We start from the raw sequence: 23790 nt of genomic DNA on the forward strand, positions 1-23790 counted from the left end.
AGCACATACTGGCAAAAACAAAAGTCAGTGCCTGTGGACAAGGTGTAGAGGGAGAAGAGAAGAGGACCTAGGACACAGCCCAGTGGACACCTTCCCCCATAGAAAGTTGGAGGAGGATGATTCTCCAAAGAACATGTTTGAAGGAGCAATTATAGAAGTAGGAGGAGAACTAGGAGAGGACAGAGTAACAGAAGCCAAGGGGCAGGATAAGATTTCAAGACCATCCTGCCTGTCACTCGTAAACTGGGCATCATCTTTGACTCAGACCTCTCTAGATCCTCACAACTAGACTTACATCTACTTCTGGAACGTTCTGTATAATATCTCTGATATAGCCTTTCCTATCCATCCACACAGTTCAAACTCTGGTCCAGTTCTCTTCATATAACTTGATTACTTCAACATCCTTTTCTTTTGCCTAAACAAATGTAATCTTGTCCTGCTCTTATCCATTCAGAATGCTACTGTAAAGAACATCCTCATAGCTCTTTGCTTTGGCCATACGTGGAGAATTTTGATATTATCCAGCCTGACTGCAAGTAGTTAAATCCGAGGAGGCACTTGGAGGCAGGCGATTGGTGGGGGCAGGGGGAGGGATGGGACCGACAAACAGGAAATGAAACGAGCAAAAATAAGGTAAAATTCAGAGAATACCCCAAGAGTCCTTTAGGGAACAGTGGGGAGGGGGGGAGAGGAAGCTATTAAGAAATGCCCCCATCTGGCTCCAGCCAGGCTAACAAGTTTTACTCTCAGTCTAGGTTCTGAGGGGATACTAAAAGGGGAGGGGGGATATTGACTCCTGTCATAACTATAAAGGGAAGGGTAACAGCTGTCCTGTGTACAGTACTATAAAATCCCTCCTGGCCAGAGACTCCAAAATCCTTTTCCCTGTAAAGGGTTAAGAAGCTCAGGTAACCTGGCTGGCATCTGACCTAAAGGACCAATAAGGGGACAAGATACTTTCAAATCTTGGGGGGGGGAGGCTTTTGTTTGTGTTCTTTGTTTGGGAGTGTGTTCGCTCTCGGGACTGAGAGGGACCAGACATCAATCCAGGTTCTCCACATCTTTCTAAACAAGTCTCTCCTATTTCAAACTTGTAAGTAAATAGCCAGGTGTGTTAGTTTTCCTTTGTTTTCTCAACTTGTAAATGTACCTTTTACTAGAGTGTTTATCTTTGTTTGCTGTACTTTGAACCTAAGACTAGAGGGGAGTCCTCTGTGCTCTTTAAGTTTGATTACCCTGTAAGGTTAATTTCCATACTGATTTTACAGAGATGATTTTTACCTTTTTCTTTAATTAAAAGCCTTCTTTTTAAAAACCTGATTGATTTTTCCTTGTTTTAAGATCCAAGGGGTTTGGATCTTGATTCACCAGGAGTTGGTGGGAGGAAGGAGGGGAATGGTTAAGTTCTCCTTGTTTTAGATCCAAGGGGTTTGGATCTGTATTCACCAGGGAATTGGTGAAGGTTTTTCAAGGCTTCCCAGGGAGGGAATGGTGGCAGCGGACCAGAGCTAAGCTGGTAGTTAAGCTTAGAAGTTTTCATGCAGGCCCCTACATTTGTACCCTAAAGTTCAAAGTGGGGATACAGCCTTGACAACTCCCGACTCCAATCAGCCCATGTTGCCAGTCCCCACTGCTCACTTGTTAAATTTTTAAACAAGCACATTCATGCTTTCTCCCATGCTACATTCACACTTGGGAGAAGCTCCCTATAAACATCTAGAAAACTGCTTCATTATCTAATTAAAATCCTCCATATGACACACTTTTGCTGTGGTGCCTCCACACAGCCCAGCTGTGGGCAGGCTGCTCTTGTGCTGAGACCCACTGCCTATCTTGCTAACCAATTTTCTCATTGTTTTCTGGTCCTCCTCTGCCTCGGTTATCTCTTGCTTTATACTAAGATCGGAAGCTTTTGGGGGGCAGGGACCATCTCTTTTTTTCTATACAACCCCCAGTGCTATGGGTTCCTGATCCAAGAGCAGAACTGCTATGTGCTATGGTAACACACATAAGAAATAGTAATCCCTCATAGTTGGAGATCGGCTTGAGCATCAAATTTAATCTCTTCCAAAATTTGTTAGCAGTATCTATTACACTATCTATTACAACTCTAGATATTCTTGTCCTCCATATAGATGCCCAATCTATATTTGCTAAGTTTTTGGTGTTAGTGACATTATGTTGCAATGAACAATTGATTTACGTTTTCCGGAGGAGGAAGGTGGAAAACAATTTTTCCTTACATTGGTTTGGAATTTACCAGTGCCAGATTGACTGATTTTATCCTGCCACTTATTCCATGGATCCACGGACAATTATGAGATCTACACTTAAATTTCCATCTGTAAAATTAGGAGATGGGAGCTGCTGCTGGAAAAGAGAGATTTCTAAAAAATAGGTCTAAATATGTCATTTTTATATGTGCATACGTTATACCTTAAATGGTAATTCATCAAAGTATGACTTCTTCATTATCAGGATTGCCCTTGAAAGAATTAAAAGCAATGGAAGAATGAGAGATGGCAACCTGGCTTTGTAGCAACATATGATTTTATTCTCCCTGAATAAATTATAATTAATTTGGTTGACAAATACATCCTTCAGGGAAGAAAAATATTACTTAAACATGAGCTCAATGAGGCTGCCCATGATCTAGGAAAGCGGACATAGAAAACATAAGGAAAAACAGCACATTCTTCAATATGGGGGAAACAAAAGCAAGCAGTCAGTAAAAAGGAGAGATTTTCTGATGTGATATACAGGAGCGCTGCCAGGTTTTCTGCCGCCCTAGGTGGCGGAAGATCCTGCCCTGAAATGCCGCTCCCCACAGAGGCGGCGGAAGGTCCTGCCACCGAAATACTGACGCGGTCGCTGCCCCCCCAAATTGTAGTGCCCTAGGCGACTGCCTAGGTCGCCTAATGGGTTGCGCCGGCCTGGCGATATAACAGTAGAAGTGACCCAGTAGTTCAAAAAGAGGGTTAGCAGGTCAGAGCATCAGAATTTTCTGGAGCAGTGCAATGCTACTATTGCTATCCTCCAGTAAAAGGAGGCCAAAGGAGATCTAGTATGTGTTCACCATATGTATTGAAAATGTTTGGCTCTTGTAGAACTGCACTAATGACCCGAAGAAAAACAGCAGGCTTTTTTAAATATGATTCTCTACAGTGAAGCATCTGTGTGATAAATGTACTACTGGAGAGGAAAACCTAATGTAATCAGGATTACTTTATGGAGGATTTCACAACTATTAAAAAGCATTCAGTCAACGGAAAAGTATTCTGTAGTAACAAATCAAGAGAGCCAAACAATGAACAAAGATTACAATAATCTCTGAAGAGATATACATGAGTATTAAAACCTCTACATATGCTTATAGCAATAAGCTGATGTTTGGAAAATACAAGGAGGAGGAGGAAAAAAATACTATGGAAAAAAAAAAACATGATAGTTTTTTTCAGAGATCATTTCATTCTCAGACTTAATATTCCTTGTCATAGAATGATATTGATATTCTTTATAATAATCATCAATATTCTATCTTAATTTTTAACACTGTGCAAATTTTCTGCATAATACACCTCTACCTCGATATAACACTGTCCTCGGGAGCCAAAAAATCTTACCGCATTATAGGTGAAACTGCATTATATTGAACTTGCTTTAATCCACCGGAGTGCGCAGCCCTGTCCCCCCGGAGCACTTCTTTACCGCATTATATCCGAATCCGTGTTATATCGGGTCGTGTTATATCAGGGTAGAGGTGTATATGGGAATTACTTCACGTCTAGGATGAAACATCGCAACTAAGTAACAGTGCATAGCAATGCTGCACAAAAGACTATAAGACAAAGTGAAAAAGAATATAATGCAAACCTGAGATTGCAGGGGAGTTTAGCTAGACTGAAGGTAATTACTCCCCTGCCCATCATATAGTAGAATTTTGAAGGGGCGCCCCGTACTCCGGTCGTCTTAAGATGTGCGCAGTGTGCCTCAGATGACATGTGACCAGGATTCATCACTGAATTTGGTCTGCTGGTTGGATCATTAGCATTCCCGGACTGGGCCGGGTACTGACGGGAATTTTGACGTGAAATCCATGCCCCCAGAGCACCTGGTGCTCTTGCAAGGGGAACAGTCTTGAGGTGTGGAGGGGTTATGGATCTGTCACTTTATGCTTCTTCTGGTCATTCCACATAATAAAGAGACAGGGTTGTGATTCAGTAATACTGGATGACAATTTTTGGCCAAAACTCTGGGGGCAGGAGTGGAGGGCTTGGTTTGCTTTTTGTTTGTGGGGTGGATTATTTGTGAAAAATGCAGATTTGGCAACAAAGATGTTTCGCAAAGCATGTTGGATTTGCCAAATTATTTTGGACATAAAGAAGAAAAATGGAAATGTTTTCAACATTTTTCAAAATGAAAAAAATCATTTTTTCCCATTCAAAACATTTGTTTAAAAAAATCTTTAATTTCAATTTAAAAAGTCAACAATTTGAAAAAATGGTAAAAATCAAACTGAAACATTTAGATTGTATAAATGAAAGTGTTCAACCTGAAATGATTTTTTTAACTTTCATTTGCCAAAAAAATTCAGAAAGCATATTCATTTTGATCTCAAATGAGTTTTTTGTTTTTGAAACTTCCAGTGAACTGAAAAATTCATTATTTGCACAGCTCTATTTTTGATTAAGACCATGAGAGATATATAAAATGAATGATCCAGTAGAGTGTTGGAAAATACTGTTTTACCTCGAATAGGTAAAACCAAGGCCTCTTGTGGCTTCCTGGAGACTTGGCCAAATTTGAACTGAATTTTTCCTCTATAAAATTGCTTTGGTAGTTTCACAGGTACTATGGTGATGAATGTGGTGTCAATTCCTAACTAAATAATATAATTTTGAGACCGTATTCTCTATCTTCTGTTTGAGACAATTGTGTGGTATTGCTGCGTACTGTTTAAACAGCTGCTGCGTTTGAAGAGTTGCTGAAGTGATCCCTGTATCTCCTTCATTTACCTTAAAGAGGAGAGGTGAGGATTGATTCATTAACCTTTTAGTGGGACATTGGGGCCACTGTTGAACAGAATGGCTGACTGGCACTCATTCTACTGCCTTGGGTACCCACACCAGTACTAGATGGATAGATGTGCTGGTGCTTCAAGTTTCAGCCACTTCTTCCCTCGGCTTGCCTTCCAGGTTTCCCCACAGGTCCTAAAAATGTTGTTCACCTCCAGCATTCTTAACTCATTGATCCTGACCCTCTTTTTACTCAGTGGTCAGATTTTTGGGAGAGGGAAGATTGGTGGCATATTTCCAAGTTCCATCCACAAGTGAGTTGCAAAAATGACACTGATCACAATATTGTGCGGATATTCAAAATATAGGGCTCCACTGTGTTCCTTGATTTTGGCTTTCCCTTGGCAGGACTCTAATATGCCCCGGGGCTTCCCTAGGTATCAGGAAGCAGTGCCTGCAGCAGAGACAGTCTCCAGGCAACCTAATGAGTGCAGTTAGTGTGCTGATGGGTTGGAAGAGGCAGCAGACTGAGTCTTAATCCCAGCAGCAGTTCAGCAGCTGCTCAAAGCATGGCTCTGATAGTGTTTGTGCCTGCTTGTTCCCAGCCATGGACCCAGCTCTGCTCCTGCTTTGCCTCATTCCAGGTAACTCATTCATGATCCTCTTTTTCCAATTTCTGTCTTTGGCTCTGACCCATAGTTCTGGCCTCTGACTCCTGCTTTAACCACTGTGTGTGACAACCCAGGTCCCAGTGACCGACACTAGGTTCTTTCAGATTGGCTTCTTGTTGGGTGCAAGGAATAAGTGGTGGCACCAAAAGAGAAATCACTCTTAATACATTGTGCATATTTGTGATCCTTCCTCTGCTTTCTTACGTGAGGAATACAATAGTCCACAATGTTGACAAGCCAATTATCATGCTGGGCATCTGAGATAAGACCTCGTTGAAATGAATGTGCAGTTCACGCCTCTGAGTCACTGTTCCAGGTTCTCTGCACACTCATGTAGAAGCCTCTGCATTGATTACACTTGGTTCATGTTTTTGAGAGCTTTTTACAACAACCAGAGGATTTTTAATGAAAATTGAGATTCCAGAGAACAACCCAGCAGCTTCAGAGAGTTGCCTGTATGCTGCATAGCCATGAACCAACCCAAACTAAGCCATGTCTAAAATATTACCTCAGAAAAAGCTCAGTTAGATTTGTACTACTCCAACTTTGCTGGAACCCTACATTTTCATAAAGCTGGCTCTCCTTGACAATTCCTGACTCATTCTCCTAACATCCTAATCTTCCTCAGACCCTCTCTCTTAGCTACCCATCCCTCATCTTTGCTGGGTGCTCCTGGCCTGTACTACTGTACTGTTAAATATGTGTTTGATAGCCAACTACTCCTCATAGTCCTTCTGCCCAGACCACCTCTTTCCTTGCTTGTCCTTCCACAGCTGCCACAACCCATGTGAATTCTCCTTTTTCAAGAAGTCCCCCCACAGCCACAATGGTCTGTCCTTCCCCACATCCCATTCCCAACCCTGGGCAGTAGGAGATGAGAAATGATTACTGTTGATTGCTTTAAAAACAACAAATAGCTCCTTCAAAACAGCTGGGGCCTCATGAACCTGATTAATATAACCATGACTTTGGGGATCTGAAATGGTGCTTTCTGTGTGTCTGTTTGAGAATCTGTGCCATTAGCTTTTGTTCAGTATTCTTTGTCTGGCACTTGGGGCTTGTTCCTGCTCCGCTTATAGTTAATAGTAAAACTTTAAACAAGGCAGGTTTGGACCTTTAATAGACTCATATCCCTAACAAGTATTTGCTAATATTAAATTTAATATTTACCAGAACATACATATTGATGAAAATATCTTTCTTCTGCTCTGCATTGGTACCCTATTCTTGCTTCGAGCGTAATGGGCATGAGTGACACACAGGAAAAAATACTGGAGGCACCAGGTTCTCCTGGATTAAATTCAAGAACATGAAGTACATCATATAGGATAATTAATTTCCCTCATAGCATGTACAGATAGTCTGACACCGTGAGGTATAACAGATCATAAGCCTCTCAGTAATCCAAATGATAAATAAGACTAAGGAATACTATATGCACTGCCAAGAAAATGCAGGAGGAATTTGATATCTACCCAGGGATGTATGAAGAGAACATTAGTGGCATTTACATTAGGAGCCAGATAAAATCTTAATTTACAATATAAAGAGCTGTATGTGTACTATAGCTATTTCCCTTTGAATAAAATTAGGAATAAATAATAATTTACCAGATACCGCATGGTTTGGTATGTTTTGTGAAGAATTAAAATTGGGATATAGGGAGGGAAAATGAACAAATAGTTAAAAATGAAAAAGCTGAATATTTTTACCAGTATAACTGCAGTGCCTTAAATTAAGAATACTTTATAAGTAAGACTATTGGATTTGCTATGCTGAATCAGACTCTTTGCGATCAAGTCCAGTATCTTGCAGTGATAGTGGCCAAATCCTGGGGCTTTGGAGGAACATGTCTCAAAAAATTACCTAATTATGCAATGTGGTCCAAATGAGCATAATTCCTTCTTTACACCAGTAGATGTTATAATTAACACAGCATTTCCATTACAGTTAAAGTAAAAATGCATTTCAATTTACATAGCTTATTCTGTTCAAATAGTGTACTTAAAGCAATATCAAATGTTTTGGAATCCAAATTAAACTGAAATATTGAACACAGTATCAAATATTGTACAACTTACATTTTAATATATATAGCATTCACTTTGGTTAGCATTGTATTAAATCTTTCTATTTTCTTCCTAATAGCATCTCTTACTTAAGCTCTGGATAGTCTATCTCTCTTCTCCTGTCTGATAAGCGTGACTAAAGCTTTACTCTTTTATTAACCATGGTTTTAGAATAGGCTCTTCCATTCAATTTTGAATCTAAATAAAAAAGATTAGAAATCTGATTTTGGTGTTTTAATAATGGGTTTAACATGGAGGAATGGTAGGTAAAATGAGATTTTAATGCATTCAGACTCCACTGTCAGGTTTTTTTAAATGACTTCTTTCCTCTTATTCTAGATTAAGGGACTTTAAAACTGGCATATACTTGATGAAAGGGAACATTAATACAAAAAGCAGCATGCTTCTTCAGTTATTTTCTCTCCTATTGTTTGATATTTGTGCTTCAATAAGAATTTGTAAGCCCAACATCTTTTCCAGTGTGATACAGTAATGAAATTATTGAATGTTTTTAACATCACAAGTTACTGCCATGGAAACAACTGTGATTTCATAAACTTGGCATTACCACCTTAGTGCTGTATCAAATAGGATGAGAAGATACAGTTGAGAAGGAGTAGAGTCTTTGTATGAGTACAGAGTCCTCAATAACTATTAAATAGAAGAAAATATATGAAATACAAGTGGAATTTATAGTAAATGTGGATTATAATGTCTTACAAATGAAAGTTTCATCCACTTTGAAAGTTTTACTTTAAATTCTCAAAATTTCTAGTTGAGTGCTGAGTTCTAAAAGAAGAACATATGTACTTGATCAAAACTTGCCTTTGTACTAGGATCGTTATATCCAACATTAGCATAAGTAACATACTATAGTGTAGCGTGAACATGTTCAGCTAGGCTTGGTGTTCAACATCATCAACATTATAAAGATCATCTTTATAAATGTCATGTTATCTAAGAAATTTGCATTATTTCCTAAGTAGTTTTTATCCACCATTTAACTCTGGATTTGATTTGATTTTATTAAATTGTTTTTCGTCAGCAGTACAGTGTCAGAATATGTTTTTTCAGTGAAGTGAGTGGAGTTTTCCGTTGGCTTCAGTGGGTGCTAGACTGAGCCCTTAATGAAGAATTTAACCCCTTTGTGTGTCACCTTATAAAACACATCTGAACGTCTTGTTTTGAAAGGAAAATATCATCATGGTTACATGTATTTTTACTTGCAAGATGAACTTTTGTTAAATTTTCTCTCTACTGCTAATCTTAACATAATTTTGCTTTTCATAACACATTTTATAAAACAGAAAAACCCATACGCAGACATAGAATCAATACATTTTAATAAATACAGAGAGAAAACAAAAGGCAAAGAACAAGACTACTAAAGCCAAACAATATATTTCTCAGACAACATACAGTAAAGATGGGCCTTAAAGACAATCCCAGATTAAAATACATCCAAGCCTGAGCTGCTCAAAATATAGAAAATAATTTCATGAAAAAAATATAGAAGTTGTTTCTTTTGGCACTTCCAGGCCTGCTCTTGTGGCTTCAGGTGTCAGGTCTGGAAGTTGCTCCAGACCCATCTCCTTCCCAAATGGGAAAGTGGATCTACGGGGCTCCCTTGGGCTCTGCGCAGGTTACCAAGCCACCCTCTCTCATACCAGGGTGGGGAACTGGGTCCAGGGAGTTCTGGCACTGCAATTTTGTGAGTCAAGGACTATTCTCAACTCCTGACCACCAACATTATAACCAGCTCTATTCAAGGTTCACAAATATTATAATTATGAGTACACAGAGTGCCATTAAAATTGTTCCCTTTACTACATCATGGTGTTTGCCTTCGTTCTGGTATTTCATGAATTTTACTACTGTATGTAATGTCAAGATTTTAATAACATCACTGCACTTCAGAGAAGGTTCATGCTGAGAGAATGAGCTATGCTCAGCATTGCACCTGACAATATAAAAAGCATTAATGGTGCTAAAGCTAAATATAATAGTTATCTATCCCATAAATTGGAAAGTTTTAATGCACATGGTGAAAAGTAGGCATGTATTGAGGAATGTGCGGAAATGAACAATGGTTGATGAACATTTTGTGATACAATTTAATTCCCCCTTGATAACTGATAAAACTTTCAGGATAGATAAAGGTGACTGTTGAGTTACTTAACTCTATCAAGACAAAAATGTTCAGTAAGGCTATCATACCGTTTCATTTTAGTCTATGTATAATTGTGGCAGAGTGGTTCAGAGTTCAAGAAAACCTTATTCTAAAGTTAATCAGGTTCATACAGTAATTTCTCAAATAATAAGCCTCTAGACCACTTTGATATGTAAAAATGACTGTTTCATTTAGAGCTGCATTTGCCCTTCTAGCTGCTAAATCAGCTATAGTTTACTAAGCAACATTTTGGTATGTCTGCACTGCAATTGAGAGGTGCATTTGCAGCACACAGGAGCATTCTCAAATTAGCTCACTAAAAATAGTGGTTAACAGTGGTGGCTACCCAAGTATATACCCAGGGGTCTGGCCAGGATTGTACTTGAGTGTCTAGCCCATGCAGCCATGCGTGCCACTGTGGCCACACTCAGACTTCTAGTAAGTGAACACAATCAAAGCTAGCGTGGCTATGCCTAAGTGTGCTGCTGTTGCACCTCCTAGTGGCAGTGTTAGACATACCTTACACAAAGGGTAAAATATAGTTACTTGGATTTTGATAGTGCAAGGATTTTTTTAATGTAAAGCCGATTGATCAAAATATTGATGGTAAATACCAGATTGTATGTGTACATATTTGTAATTTACGAAAGACACTGGCCCAATTTTCTTCCTGTACTTCTAAAATTGTATACCAGATTTATTGTCTTCTGTGATTTCTTCTTCATTTAATTAAAAAAAAAAAAGAAAATTAGATAGGATTAAAAATGGGAGAGCGAGAGGATCATTTTAAAATTAAGGAACACTGATTTTTTTTAAAGATCTCCTTTCAGTTAAAAGTATTGTTTTCAGTTTTGATAATAAGAGAAACTTGTAAGAAGGGCAACCTGTTTTCCTGTCTGATATTAACTCACCCTGTAATAAGGAGTTACTGTCTTCTAACCATGTGCTAACCAATCCATCTTCTTCAGCTGTTGACCTGGTCGTTTTCTTTATCTGACAGATGTAAATGTAGAGCAACAATAATTTTGCATATACATAGTTAAGCCAGATAATTGCACGTGGAATAGCAGAGTGTATTGCCTCCTTCCAATTTGTGAATTGGGCATGGAGTTGTTCCATGTTCCATGATCTGTTCTGGGTGAACACCGTCGCTCACTGGAGAATCTTTACTTTTCTATTTGTGTTGCAAGTATGTGCATCTGCCATGGTTTGTGAGGATACGGTTTAGGGTTGCCCATGAGCTTCATGGGGGATCCAAACCAGGGATCTTCTGTGTTGGGTCTTTCACAAGGTGTTTATTTGTGATTTGTGACTTCTTATAAACTCAGTTCGGCTTTCCAAGCTTCATCAAGGTTGAAGTTGCATTATTGAAGATTTAGATGCGTGGTTCCAAATGGGCTTACACGACTCCAAGCGGTGGTTACAGATGTTGTTAAAATCTGGGTGGATGTGAAGACATGGTGGAAAATGACAGCCTTCATGTGGCCCACTCTGTTAAGTGAGAAGTCACAACTAATGGCATCAACCTGGTGGCCAAATATCCATCAGTGATCTACTGGTCTTCAGAACAATTCAAGCACCATAACAACCCTGTTCAGGGTGAAGTAACATGCCACATAGGTTGACCTGGTAATGGAACAGAATGGGGAAAGTTAGGTACAGGGCTAGTGTATCTTTTGTTGTTCAGATCCACTATGTTTTTTCCTGCAACTGGAGTGGTTGGCACAAAGGGTAAAGGAATGGATTAAATATTAGCGTTTATCCCCAGCAAACCTCAAGGGTCTGATCCAACTCCCATTAAAATCAACAGACATCTTTCAGTTGACTTTTATGGGAGTTGGATCAGGCCCTTAACAGGCACAACATCTTTAAAAAAAAAAAAAAAAATTCAACTGCTTCACAAATCTTTTCCTCATACTGTACTGTCTGCTCTTGAATTTAAAATTAGACTGTACATTTCGTTTTAATAAACATTAGTAACCTTGGGAGTTGAAAAATGCTGATGTCTTTACATGTGATACATGCATGAAGGTCATATGGGAAAGCAAGCATTCTGCTTTTAGACAGTTGAACATGCTCTATTAATACTGCTTTTTAAGAGTTCTTTCTCTGTCTTTCTTTACAAAGGAACTTTTAAAAAAAAGATTCATAACCTTTTGTTTCTCTACCTTTTAAGTACTGATTATGCATTCAAATAAAAAAAAATCTGTCTTTGGCAAATATGGACAGTTGCTCTTCTTCTTCTACTCTAAACAAGAGACTGACCAGGATTATAACCTTGAATTTGAATCCTGGGAGGATGGGATTATTTTGAATTCAAATCCTTGGATTTAAACTTGACCCTACTGGTGTGATTTAAAGACTGGTCTAAAACTGCAAGGAGCCTATTTTCTTTGTTCCCTTTCACATGCAAATGTAATTTCATAAAATGAGTAATTCCCATTAATTTTTAGGCACACTGAGCTGACCTCTTAATTTCCACAAATCACCACTGTCTAATCTTGAAAGAGTTAAATTATCTCCTGAATGTTCCGTCACTTGGAGCTGAAATCTCACAAGCACAGCTCATAATATTTTGTCTGCACCTGAATTTCATCCGCAGATTCAGTCCATATTCAGTTTCTAATCCAATCTTAATATTCCAGATCCTAATGCTGCTTCCTTGGCTTTACTTATTAAACTTTGCTACAGCTGTCTAAAATTGTTTTAGTATCTAGCCTCTGTAAAGAAGTCCTGGGTGCCCTTCAAAATCATATTTGATTTTGTATTACCAAAAAAATAGACATTTCTGTTGTCTCAGTTGGCTGGGAGATTCTTAATTTAAGGCACTTAGACTCTATTGTGAGGTACAAAACTATGAACTTTATTGGCTGCACTGTATAGCTGTTCGTATAACACTCATGAAGACCTATCCTAGCATGCACTGGGCTCAGTGTAAATCTGAAAAGGATTCTGTAAGGGTATTTTCTGTTCTACTCAGGAATCTAGTGCGGATATCTCTGGAACATTACAGCGTCTTTGAGAGCAGATTATGGAAGAGGGAAAATAATACTCTTAAATAATCAGGATTTTTAAAATAAAACATTTGGAAGATCCAGTTTGTTTCACTCAGGGTGGAATTTCAAAAGTATCTAAGACAGATTTTTAAAGGTGTTTAGGTGTTGCTGTACTCAGCATTGCAACACCTAACTGATTTAGGAGCCACAGACTCATATTCAAAAGGGTTTTAGGTCAATGCTTCCTGCTCCAAAATTGATTTGCAAAATAAATACCCTGGGAAATAAACTTTGTGCCCTGTAATAAACTTATTTCTTAGCATTATTTCACATTTTGTTCAAATGTTGCTCACGTACTATAAGGACCACTCACTTATAACATTACAATACTGACTTTCAAACTACTGGATTAAGTAGAAAGCATCTGAGTTCTAATAGTGACACCCACCAGTGTAGTAGCTGAGCCATCTCCTAAGGACTTTAAAAAGGAAAGAAACTCCATCTCTTCCTTTACAGAAGTTAGAAGTAAATGCTTAAAACATAATTAAAGTTTAGTTTTTAGATTCTTTAGTATGGGGGAAATGCAGTTTAGGAATTTTAATTTATTTTAATAGTAGTAGCAGGAGAAGTAATATATATTGCCATGGTACCTAGGAGCTCCAGTCATGAACCAGGATACCATTGTGCTAGGTGCTTTACAAATATGGAACAAAAAGACCCCAAAGAATTTACAATCTAAGACAACAGATGGATATAGACAGACTGAGAAGTACAACAATGAGGCAATACTGGACAATATGATAGGCAGTGGTCTGCGCACACCAGCAGCCTAACCGCTGTTAAGATTTTTGTAGGCCTCATGGCAAAGGAGAGTATTAAGGAGCATAATGAGTTAGTTTTGTGGATGTTCCCATTGAGCTTCTCCCAAGCATGAGAGGCAGCATGAGAGAGATCACAAAGGTGCTCATTTCAAATTTTAACGACGGGGAGATGGAAGCTAGCATCGTGGTCAGACAGGAGGTGGGACTTGACCTATACTGAATGAGAGATGGTGGTAGAGTGGGGATAGGTTGTGAAGGGCTTTGGAAATGAAGACAAGTACATTATTCAATACAGTAGAAAAGTGGGAGCCAGTGAAGGGGTGCAAAGAGAGGTGACATGACATTAGTTTAACTTCTGTGCCAGGGAAGATAATGGAGCAAGTAATTAAGGAAATCATCTGCAAACACTTGGAAGGTGGTAAGGTGATAGGGAACAGCCAGCATGGATTTGTGAAGAACAAATCATGTCAAACCAATCTGATAGCTTTCTTTGATAGGATAACGAGCCTTGTGGATAAGGGTGAAGCTGTGGATGTGGTATACCTAGACTTTAGTAAGGCATTTGATACAGTCTCGCATGATATTCTTATCGATAAACTAGGCAAATACAATTTAGATGGGGCTACTATAAGGTGGGTGCATAACTGGCTGGATAACCGTACTCAGAGGGTTGTTATTAATGGTTCCCAATCCTGCTGGAAAGGCATAACGAGTGGGGTACCACAGGGGTCTGTTTTGGGACCAGTGCTGTTCAATATCTTCATCAACGACTTAGATATTGGCATAGAAAGTACGCTTATTAAGTTTGCGGATGATACCAAACTGGGAGGGATTGCAACTGCTTTGGAGGACAGGGTCACAATTCAAAATGATCTGGACAAATTGGAGAAATGGGCTGAGGTAAACAGGATGAAGTTTAACAAAGACAAATGCAAAGTGCTCCACCTAGGAAGGAAAAATCAGTTTCACACATACAGAATGGGAAGAGACTGTCTAGGAAGGAGTACGGCAGAAAGAGATCTAGGGGTTATAGTGGACCACAAGCTAAATATGAGTCAACAGTGTGATGCTGTTGCAAAAAAAGCAAACATGATTCTGGGATGTATTAACAGGTGTGTTGTGAGCAAGACACGAGAAGTCATTCTTCCGCTCTACTCTGCTCTGGTTAGGCCTCAGCTGGAGTATTGTGTCCAGTTCTGGGCACCGCATTTTAAAAAAGATGTGGAGAAATTGGAAAGGGTCCAGAGAAGAGCAACAAGAATGATTAAAGGTCTTGAGAACATGACCTATGAAGGAAGGCTGAAAGAATTGGGTTTGTTTAGTTTGGAAAAGAGAAGACTGAGAGGGGACATGATAGCAGTTTTCAGGTATTTAAAAGGGTGTCATAAAGAGGAGGGAGAAAACTTGTTCACCTTAGCCTCTAAGGATAGAACCAAAAGCAATGGGTTTAAACTGCAGCAAGGGAGGTCTAGGTTGGACATTAGGAAAAAGTTCCTAACTGTCAGGGTGGTTAAACACTGGAATAAATTGCCTAGGGAGGTTGTGGAATCTCCATCTCTGGAGATATTTAAGAGTAGGTTAGATAAATGTCTATCAGGGATGGTCTAGACAGTATTTGGTCCTGCCATGCAGGCAGGGGACTGGACTCGATGACCTCTCGAGGTCCCTTCCAGTCCTAGAATCTATGAATCTATGATCAAAGTGATGGGCTGGAAAAATGATCTTTGCAGCAGTGTTCTGAATAGATGCAAGAATTTGTCAAAGCCAAAGAAAAGGATTTGAGGACACGAGATAAGAGCCTGGATGAGATGTTTAGCTGTGTGGATGGGTAGGCTGAATCTTAGTGATGCTGTTCAGCGATAATCTGCAATATTTTGAGGTAGCCTGGATGTGAGGACCTAGAGAGAGATCTGAGTCAATGATGATACCCATGTTAGGGGCCTGAGTAACAGGTAGAATGGTGGTGTTGTCCACAGTGGTCAATAAAAGAGGGAGCCGGGAGAGTTAGATTCAGAGCTTTCATTAGACATGCTGAGCTTGAGTTGACAACAACACTTCCACAAGATGATGTCAGAGAGACAAGTCAGGATTTTATTTTGGACCTCAGGACAGCAGGACACAAGTTTGGGATAGAGATAGTGCCCATTGAATTCAATTTTTTTTCCATGGGCTTTTGTTCTGTTCCTTTCAGCTCTAGTGAAGTACTATCTGTTTAAAATTAAGCAATTACAGAAAAAGGTCTGTGCACTTACCTGCTTTAGTGGTTATCCTTTCAGAAAGGTTCTTTCATTTACAGCACCTAGAATCAATACACAAAGTATAGGATTAAGTGATGAGTTGAGAAACTTTAAAACAAAAATTGACTACTACAGTTGAACTTACCTATGACTTTGTTTAAAATAGTTGTTCAAAAATGATGAGATTTTTTGCTGCTGACTCTCCTGTTCTTCCAAGGCGTGTGTGTGTGTCTAAAAGGATAATAACCCTGCTAAACATAGTGTGGGAAAGGGGAAATACCCATCAAAGTCAAATTGTTAGAAACGGAATTACTACATGGGAAAAAAAGAAAAAGAAAAGAACTAGCTATCTTAAAATCTGATCTATTCTAACACAATTTTGTGCATTGATTTATATTTATGTAAATATTTTAAGTTTCCAAAAATATAATCTCACCTGAAATTTTGCCAGACATCAATTTAAGTGGGGTATTAACTTCTCATAAGAAGCTGATTCTCCTGTGCACAGAAAGCAATCTTTTAACATGGGTAGTAACAGTAGTAACATTTTTACACACATTTTTGCAAAATCAATTCATTGCTTGAACTGTGAAAGGTTCACTTCATTGATATCCTGGTTCAGATTAAATAGTTGTTCCTACTATTAAAGTTTTATAGCACTTGATTTCAAATATTATAGGCTATATACATGGGCAGATCCAGAAGATATGTCCAGTGTCAGTTTCAGCTTGACATATTCAACACCAGTTGTTCTCAGCCCATATTTAAACAATCTTCTGTCTTTTGAGACTCGCCATGTCATCTGTTTAACTACATACTGGGTATTTGTTAAAAACATGTATATTAATTTTTCACTATGTATAGTGATTACTATCAAAAAGTCAATATTTGCTAGTGATTACCACACAGTGGAATCTTCGATTATTCCTTACATTTAAAGTAGAATATGTGCATAGTAATGTCTGGTAAATATTAAGTAGCTCATAACTTCTTCTATAAATATTTCACAGACTCCTTTTAAAAAAATATTCAAGGAATGAGAAAATTAAGCTTATTGTGAAATACAAAAGCTATACCAGTCTACCGAAATTAGATAAAATATGTGCTTCATGATTTGGAACAAATTATGATTATATTAGCAAAACAAGTAGAGCTGTGTGGAGGATGGAAACGTTCATCAAGAATTTCAAAATTTCTCATTTTAAATTAGAACAAAATGCAAAAAACTGAAATTCTCTGCAAAGAAAAATTCAAAATATGTCTGTGTGATGGGTTCCCCCTGCCACCTGTAACTGGGCTACCACTGAGTCTCCCTGACCCACCAGCCTGGGCTCCCTTTACATGGTACTGCTGTGACAAGCCCCCTCCTGCAGACATACAGGTAGGGACACACCCAGTTGTAGCTATACTCACATGCTGAGATCACCTCTGCATGGGAAGGCTTACCTAAGGCGCCTCCCACTTCCTAAGGCACCCCCTCCCCTTTGAAGTGTAAACCCAAAAGTATATCTTCTTGTGCTGTTCAGGGAACTGTAGAGCGTAAGCTCATGAAATTCACCTCCTCCCTCAGTGTGGGGGAATATATGCAACAGCTTTCTGCTCCCAGTTATGATTTCCACACACTGGTTTTAGACAAAGCAAAAACAAGTATATTACCAAAAAAACATAGATTTTAAGTGATTATAAGGGATAGCAAACAGATCAAAGCAGATTACCTAGCAAATAAACAAAACTGCAATCTAAGCTTAATATACTCAAGAGATTGGATATCAGTAGCAAATTCTCACAGTAGCAAATTCCTTTCACAGGCTAGAAATCCTTCTAGCCTGTGAAAGGAATTTGCTACTGTGAGAATTTGAAATCCTTCTAGCCTGGTTTCAGCCCTCCTCCCCTAGTCCAGTTCCTCAGGTGTTTCCAGCAGGGAGTCAGTGAAAAACCATGATGATGTCACTCCCTTGCCTTAAATAGCTTTTGCATATGGTGGGAACTGTAATGGTGCGGGACTCACCGGTGTCCCGCTTGCCGCTGAGCCTGAGTCCCTCCTGGACCCCGGTGCCCCTTTTAGACTGGGGTGTTGCCCCCTGGCAGTACCCCCACAGATCTGGGTCTCTCCTCCCCGAGGAACCCCCCCACCCTCTATCCCCACCTCGCCTCAGACTATGCCTACTGCCAGTCTCGACGTAGCCCCCATTCACTGGGGCAGACTGCAGTGTAAATGCCACTCATCACCAGCAAGGGGAATTTGGACCTGCTGCCCTCTGCAACCCCAGTATCCTTTCCTTGGCCTTTACCAAGATCTGCACCCTGGGGGGTTTCTAGGCTGGAGTTCCCCAGCTCCTCTACCCTTTCCCCAGCCCTGCTCCAGTCTCGGTGCCCTGCTTAGCTCCTAGGAAACCAGGTCCTTCTCTCTCAAAAGGCTAGAGTGTGTGTGTCCTAGTCTCTGGCCCTCTGCCCTCTTATAGGGCCAATTGTGGCCTGATTGGGGCATGGTCCCACCTGTGGCTGCTTCCCCCAATCAGCCTGGCTTTTCCCCGCTGCAGCCCCCTCCTAGGGCGGTTTTATGCCCTTTAGGGCAGGAGTAGGGTGACCACCCCTCTACAGAACCCTTTGTCTCCTATCTTGGTTCCCATACCCGGTCAGTGGAAAAACACTGGTATTCCAAGATGGAGTCCAGGACCAGGTGACTTGGTCACATGTCTCTGTAGGGACAGAGCAGCCGTGACTTGGAGACTGTTTGTAGCATCCTCAGGAAGGCTCCCCAGTGGAATATTAGCATCTTCTAAGACTATTTGTTCTCCCTAATGGCCCTTCCCAGCCAGCAATCTAGATTGATTGCATTCTAACTAGTGGGTGTTCCCCAAGTGTAAACACATTTGTAATAGAAGCATAGGCAATATTCCTAACTTCAGATACCAAAATGATACATGCATACAAATAGGATAATCATATTCTGTGAATCATAAGCTTTTCAATGATATCTTACAAGACCTAACTTGCATAAAATACATCATAGTTATGCCATAATCATCATCATAATATTACTATGAAGAATATGGGGCATTATACCACAGTCTGATTGCTTGAACCATTTTGTTTGGCTTTGATTTTAATATTTTAAACTACATATTATACTACATAATATAATACTACATTTAAAAAAAAATTGAAACTTTTAATTCCAAGAATGTTGAACAGGGTGTTCGAGAAACTATTTTTCCTGTTTTTTCTCTCAAATTAAATTTCAGTAAAATAAATGTGATTTTACTGAATTGTTTTCAATTTAAACAGAACTATAGATAGAAAATGGTTCCATTTGGAACTCTTTTAACCATCTCAGCAATTAAAACTTACTTTTATATGTTCTGAAATTCTGTAAATATAGCTTACATTATGAGCAACTGTCCCTCCTGTGGAACATTCTCCAGTGAGTCAGTCTAGGCTTAATCATCTCCCCCAACCAATGTAACAGCTATTACATTGTTCAGGAGGGGGGAGGGGCGCATGGTTTAGTAACTAGAGCTTTACAGGACTTTTCCATCAAAACATTTTTGGAATGGAAAATGCAGTTTCAGTAAAATCAAAATTTTCCACATAAAAAGAAATGAAATATTTCATTTGGGCTCAGGTAGACCTGAATTGAAACCTGCCAGGTTGTCTAAATGAAACAAACTGCTGCACCCACCTGGGCTGTCCCTGTTCATCATGGCCAATAGAGTAGAACAGGAACATGAGGCAACCAAACTGGAGCTCCCACAGGCACTGACTTTTATTTTTCCCAGTGGGTGCTCCAACCCTGCTTCTCCTCGGAGGCCCTGCCCTCACTTCGCCTCTTCCCACCCTCTCCCCCAAGACCCCCAGTCCACTGAACAACTGTGGCTGGTGGGTGCTGAGCACCCCCTACTTTTTTTCTGTGGGTGCTTGAGCCCCGGAGCACCCACAGAGTCGGCATCTGTGAACGCTCCCATGAGGCACTGTGGCAGGGTATGCAGAAATAGCTTGATGTTAAACCAAAGCTGAAACAAAATATTTCAAGATTTTTAGCATAGAAACTTTCTGTACATTTATGGCCCTAAAAATAATAATAAAAATAAATAAATAAAAGTGTGTGTGTGTTTTGACTTTGTCCCAAATGAGGATTCCCTTCTCCCCTCCCAAATCAAAATATTAGAATTTCCCATAGGGTGGAAATTTCCAGCTTTTGACCAGCTCTTAATAGTAAGATGCACTGGTTTGAAGTGCCAGCAATAAATAGATAATGCCCAGCTAGTAAAGTGAGATATTTCACATTGACTGGTTCAAATCAGGCTGATCAGGATGGGCCAATTTCAGTGTTACCGGATGTCTCTCAGTACATTGCCACAGAAATGAGTTGTGGCCTCTGTTTCCATCCATTTGAAAACATAAAATGGTACCTTTGTTGGCAGTCTCGGCAAATGGAATGGGCTTGGAATCCAAACTACCATCTGAGATGAATATATTGCCTTTCTAGGTAGTGGTTTAAACCTATTAGTAGGACAAGGTGGGTAAACCTGCAGTACTGTACCAGGGCTGGCTTGTGAGCACCTATTGATACAAGTATTAAATTTAACTTTTAAAAAAGTGCAAGTGTAAGCAAACCTTTCTGCTTACTGGTTTCTTACATGTACAAATGTAAGTGATGATTTTCCTTGTTTCTAGCTTACATAAAATTCTCATGGACCTGCAGAATCAGCAACTAACACAGTTATCTGACTGGCTAGCAAAAACAGAAGAAAGGACAAAGAAAATTGAGTCAGAGCCCCTGGGCCCTGATCTAGAAGACTTAAAACATCAAGTAGAAGAACACAAGGTAAGCTATTTTACATACGTACGTTACTGTTGGGAGTCAAAATATTGTTTAAAGAAGGAACGTATATCAATGAACTTTTCACATTTTTAAAGCTCCAAAAGTAGTATTAGAGAAGAGTAGTGCAGAATATTTCATTTATTGAAGTTTAAGCTTTTCAGAATGACCAAGTCTTTGTATAGAGACTGCATTGCAATTCAGAATTTTTTAATAACACTGGGATTTTCTTTATTCTTTCTCATATTCATAATTTACTAGACTAGAAATTCTGGTTGGATATCAAGAAAATAGGCAATTGTAATATCCTTTTTATTACAAAGCATAACATTTCAGATTTTATTACTCCCATGTTTTTTTCCTCTTGTCATCGTGTGCTTTCTTCTGTGTGCTGTAGTAGCAACAAGACACGATTAGTTGTTATAATTGGGATTCCAAAGCTCAATAGCAGTACTGGGACTCTAAGTATGTAGCCCCTGAGCATTGTAAAGTTATCCAAGTGTAGTCTCTAGCTTTGTAATGGAAGAGATTTTTTTGAAAAATGTATTTAATTATGAAAAATAACAAACCAGCAATTGGTGAAAGAAAGATATTTGTCCAAGCTTGTTTGCATTCTTATGTAAAAAAGTGTTTCTTAAATTGGAATGATTAAGAGTTAAAAACTGCATACATTAAATTAATAAGAACATAGGCAAATAAATTCAATACAGCAAATAAGAATTCTGGTAAGGCTGTGATAATCACTTTTAAAAGGAGTCTTAAAAACAGAGTTACATAAAGCAGATTTTTAAAATTGTGCTAAATTCAATAATTCTTTGTGTATTTGTATATATATATATCTTTGTGTGTGTGTGTGTGTGTGTGTGTGTGTGCGCGCATGTATATAGAAACACATATGCATCATGATAGAAGATAGGAAGATAAATATCAGAAAAAACATAAGACCTGGGAGATGTGATTCCAGAAAGTGTGAAGAGATTAAGGTGTCCTTCAACTCTATGTTAGTGGTTCAAATCCAGTTCAGTTATAGTACACAAGTTTTTACCATCTGATCCCTTTTATCATCTTGGAATGAGTTGATGGTTTTAGTCCAATTTTAGTCCACAAAACCTATAATCAGAAATTAAACCAATATACGGCCTTGGGGCGGCAGCAGAGGCCAAGAACTGCATGGAGACTGAGCTCTTCACTTAACCATGACACAGAAGAACTCTCATACTAGTGAGGAAGTCGGGAAAAGCTAGTGGTGGTGCTGTTGCTGCTTCCTATGCTGTAATTGGTCTGTGGATAAATAGAAGATTTCAGCTTCCAGGCTTTCCAGTCCAGCCATTTTCTGAGCACTAAATGAAACTCTTCCCCCCCCCCCCCCCCCCCCGTAAGGTGGAAAGATAATCTGGGACTGAAAAAATATATATGACAAGTTCACTCAGAAATTGTTTACTGAGTTCTTGTTTTTCTTTTGACATGTATGGTATTTGAATGCTAATGGCATTAAAGGTAATAATTTCTTGTGCCAATGAAACACTACATTCCCTTTAAGAACTTTGAGCTTAATGGGTGCATCTCTTTGTTTTGAGAGTAAAATTCTGGCCACAGTGACGTCAATGGAGTGTTTCATCACTGACTTCAGTGGGGCTAGGACTTCCACCCTGGGTCTCCAGGGTATTCAGAAAATTACCTCTCCCATATACTAATTCCACATTTCTGAATGTGGTGAGTCGGTTAACGTTGTGGATGCATACTTAAAAAATAAGGTTTCAACTCCATCTTCTCAGGGATCATTCAGACAGTAAAGTGATTAAAAAAGAGTTTTTTTCCCCTCCCCGTTGGGCATGGATTAAAATTCTTCGCAGGTAGAACCTGTCTGTAGGTAGTAACTGGAGGACAAGATGTTCGCAGACATTTCAAAAATATCTGCAACATTCACATAGAATTTATTTTGTATTATATTCTGCATCTATGCCCCCTGATTCTTGCAGTATAACAAAGCTGCATACGCAGCAAAGATAAAAATTAATGGCAGTATACAATGTGTGGGGAAAACAGTTGAAACCAAGTTTTATTGTACTAGATATGAACAACACAGTGGGTACTTAATTTCAGGACAAGGTATAAGTAATCTCTGAGTTTTGAAAGGTTCACATCCTTAGCATGGATGTATACATTCTCAGTTACTGCATAGTATTAGTACTGTGGCATTTGTTGGGAGGAACTGGAGAGTTCAGAAAACAGAAATGAGAAGATGACATCAGATTGGGTAGTTACAGCCAGAATGATGGGTTGGTTTGGTAGATGGAATGCAGCAACCCCTCTCTTTCTCTCGTGTGTTTCTGTCATATTCATTCTTTCTCCTTATCTCCCTTTGATTAGTTCCTGGCCCCTTGTTTCCTTCCACACCTAGAATATCTATTTTGTTCATTTTATTTTCTGCCTCTTGACTCAAACTCAGTATCTTTGGTTACATTTAATCTCCCTCTTCTGTATGTTGTGTCAAATACTGCTCATGCTTTTGAGACTGATACTCCGATTTCTCTTTGTGGGCACAGGTAGAGTGAGTGAACTCCAATCCTGAGAAGAGAAACCATTCAATAAAACAGATCTAGGATTGATTGTTATTCACGGCCGGGAAAAGATAGAGGAATTCTTACCAGGAAGCTCTCCTTCTTAACTTAGTGTTGTACGAGACTTTCAGCTGGAAAGGACAGTTTCTATCTGAACTGTGCCAAAGACAAACTCCAGGGGGTTTTAGGGCCACAAAAAGGAACATGTTTATAGATCTCACGATAGGTTTGCCAAACTACTTTGGCATAATTGTCCAAGAAACTGTCAAAAAGCATTTGACCTGTATTTTAGGTATTTTCTCTACTGCTGCAAGTAGTCTTGGCTATGCATTTTAAAAACTGAAAGAAATCTGCCTACCTGAGAGAAACTGAAGATTGTTAATTTGCCTAGAAAGGCTACATATTTAAAATTTTGTGATTTAAAC

At 39.2% G+C, this 23790-nt stretch overlaps 1 protein-coding gene across 24 annotated transcripts in view; it reads left to right on the forward strand.

Annotated features, from left to right (window-relative positions):
* DMD (dystrophin) overlaps positions 1-23790 on the forward strand; it is a 2010563-nt gene that overhangs the window by 707078 nt on the left and 1279695 nt on the right. For all 24 annotated transcript variants that reach the window (XM_065590838.1, XM_065590858.1, XM_065590878.1 and 21 more), the window contains one exon: positions 20660-20810. In XM_065590838.1, the coding sequence (XP_065446910.1) occupies positions 20660-20810 (151 nt within the window). The remainder of the gene's footprint in view (positions 1-20659; positions 20811-23790) is intronic.

The sequence above is a fragment of the Chrysemys picta genome, chromosome 1 (assembly GCF_011386835.1).
Source record: "Chrysemys picta bellii isolate R12L10 chromosome 1, ASM1138683v2, whole genome shotgun sequence".
Lineage (NCBI taxonomy): Eukaryota > Metazoa > Chordata > Testudines > Emydidae > Chrysemys > Chrysemys picta.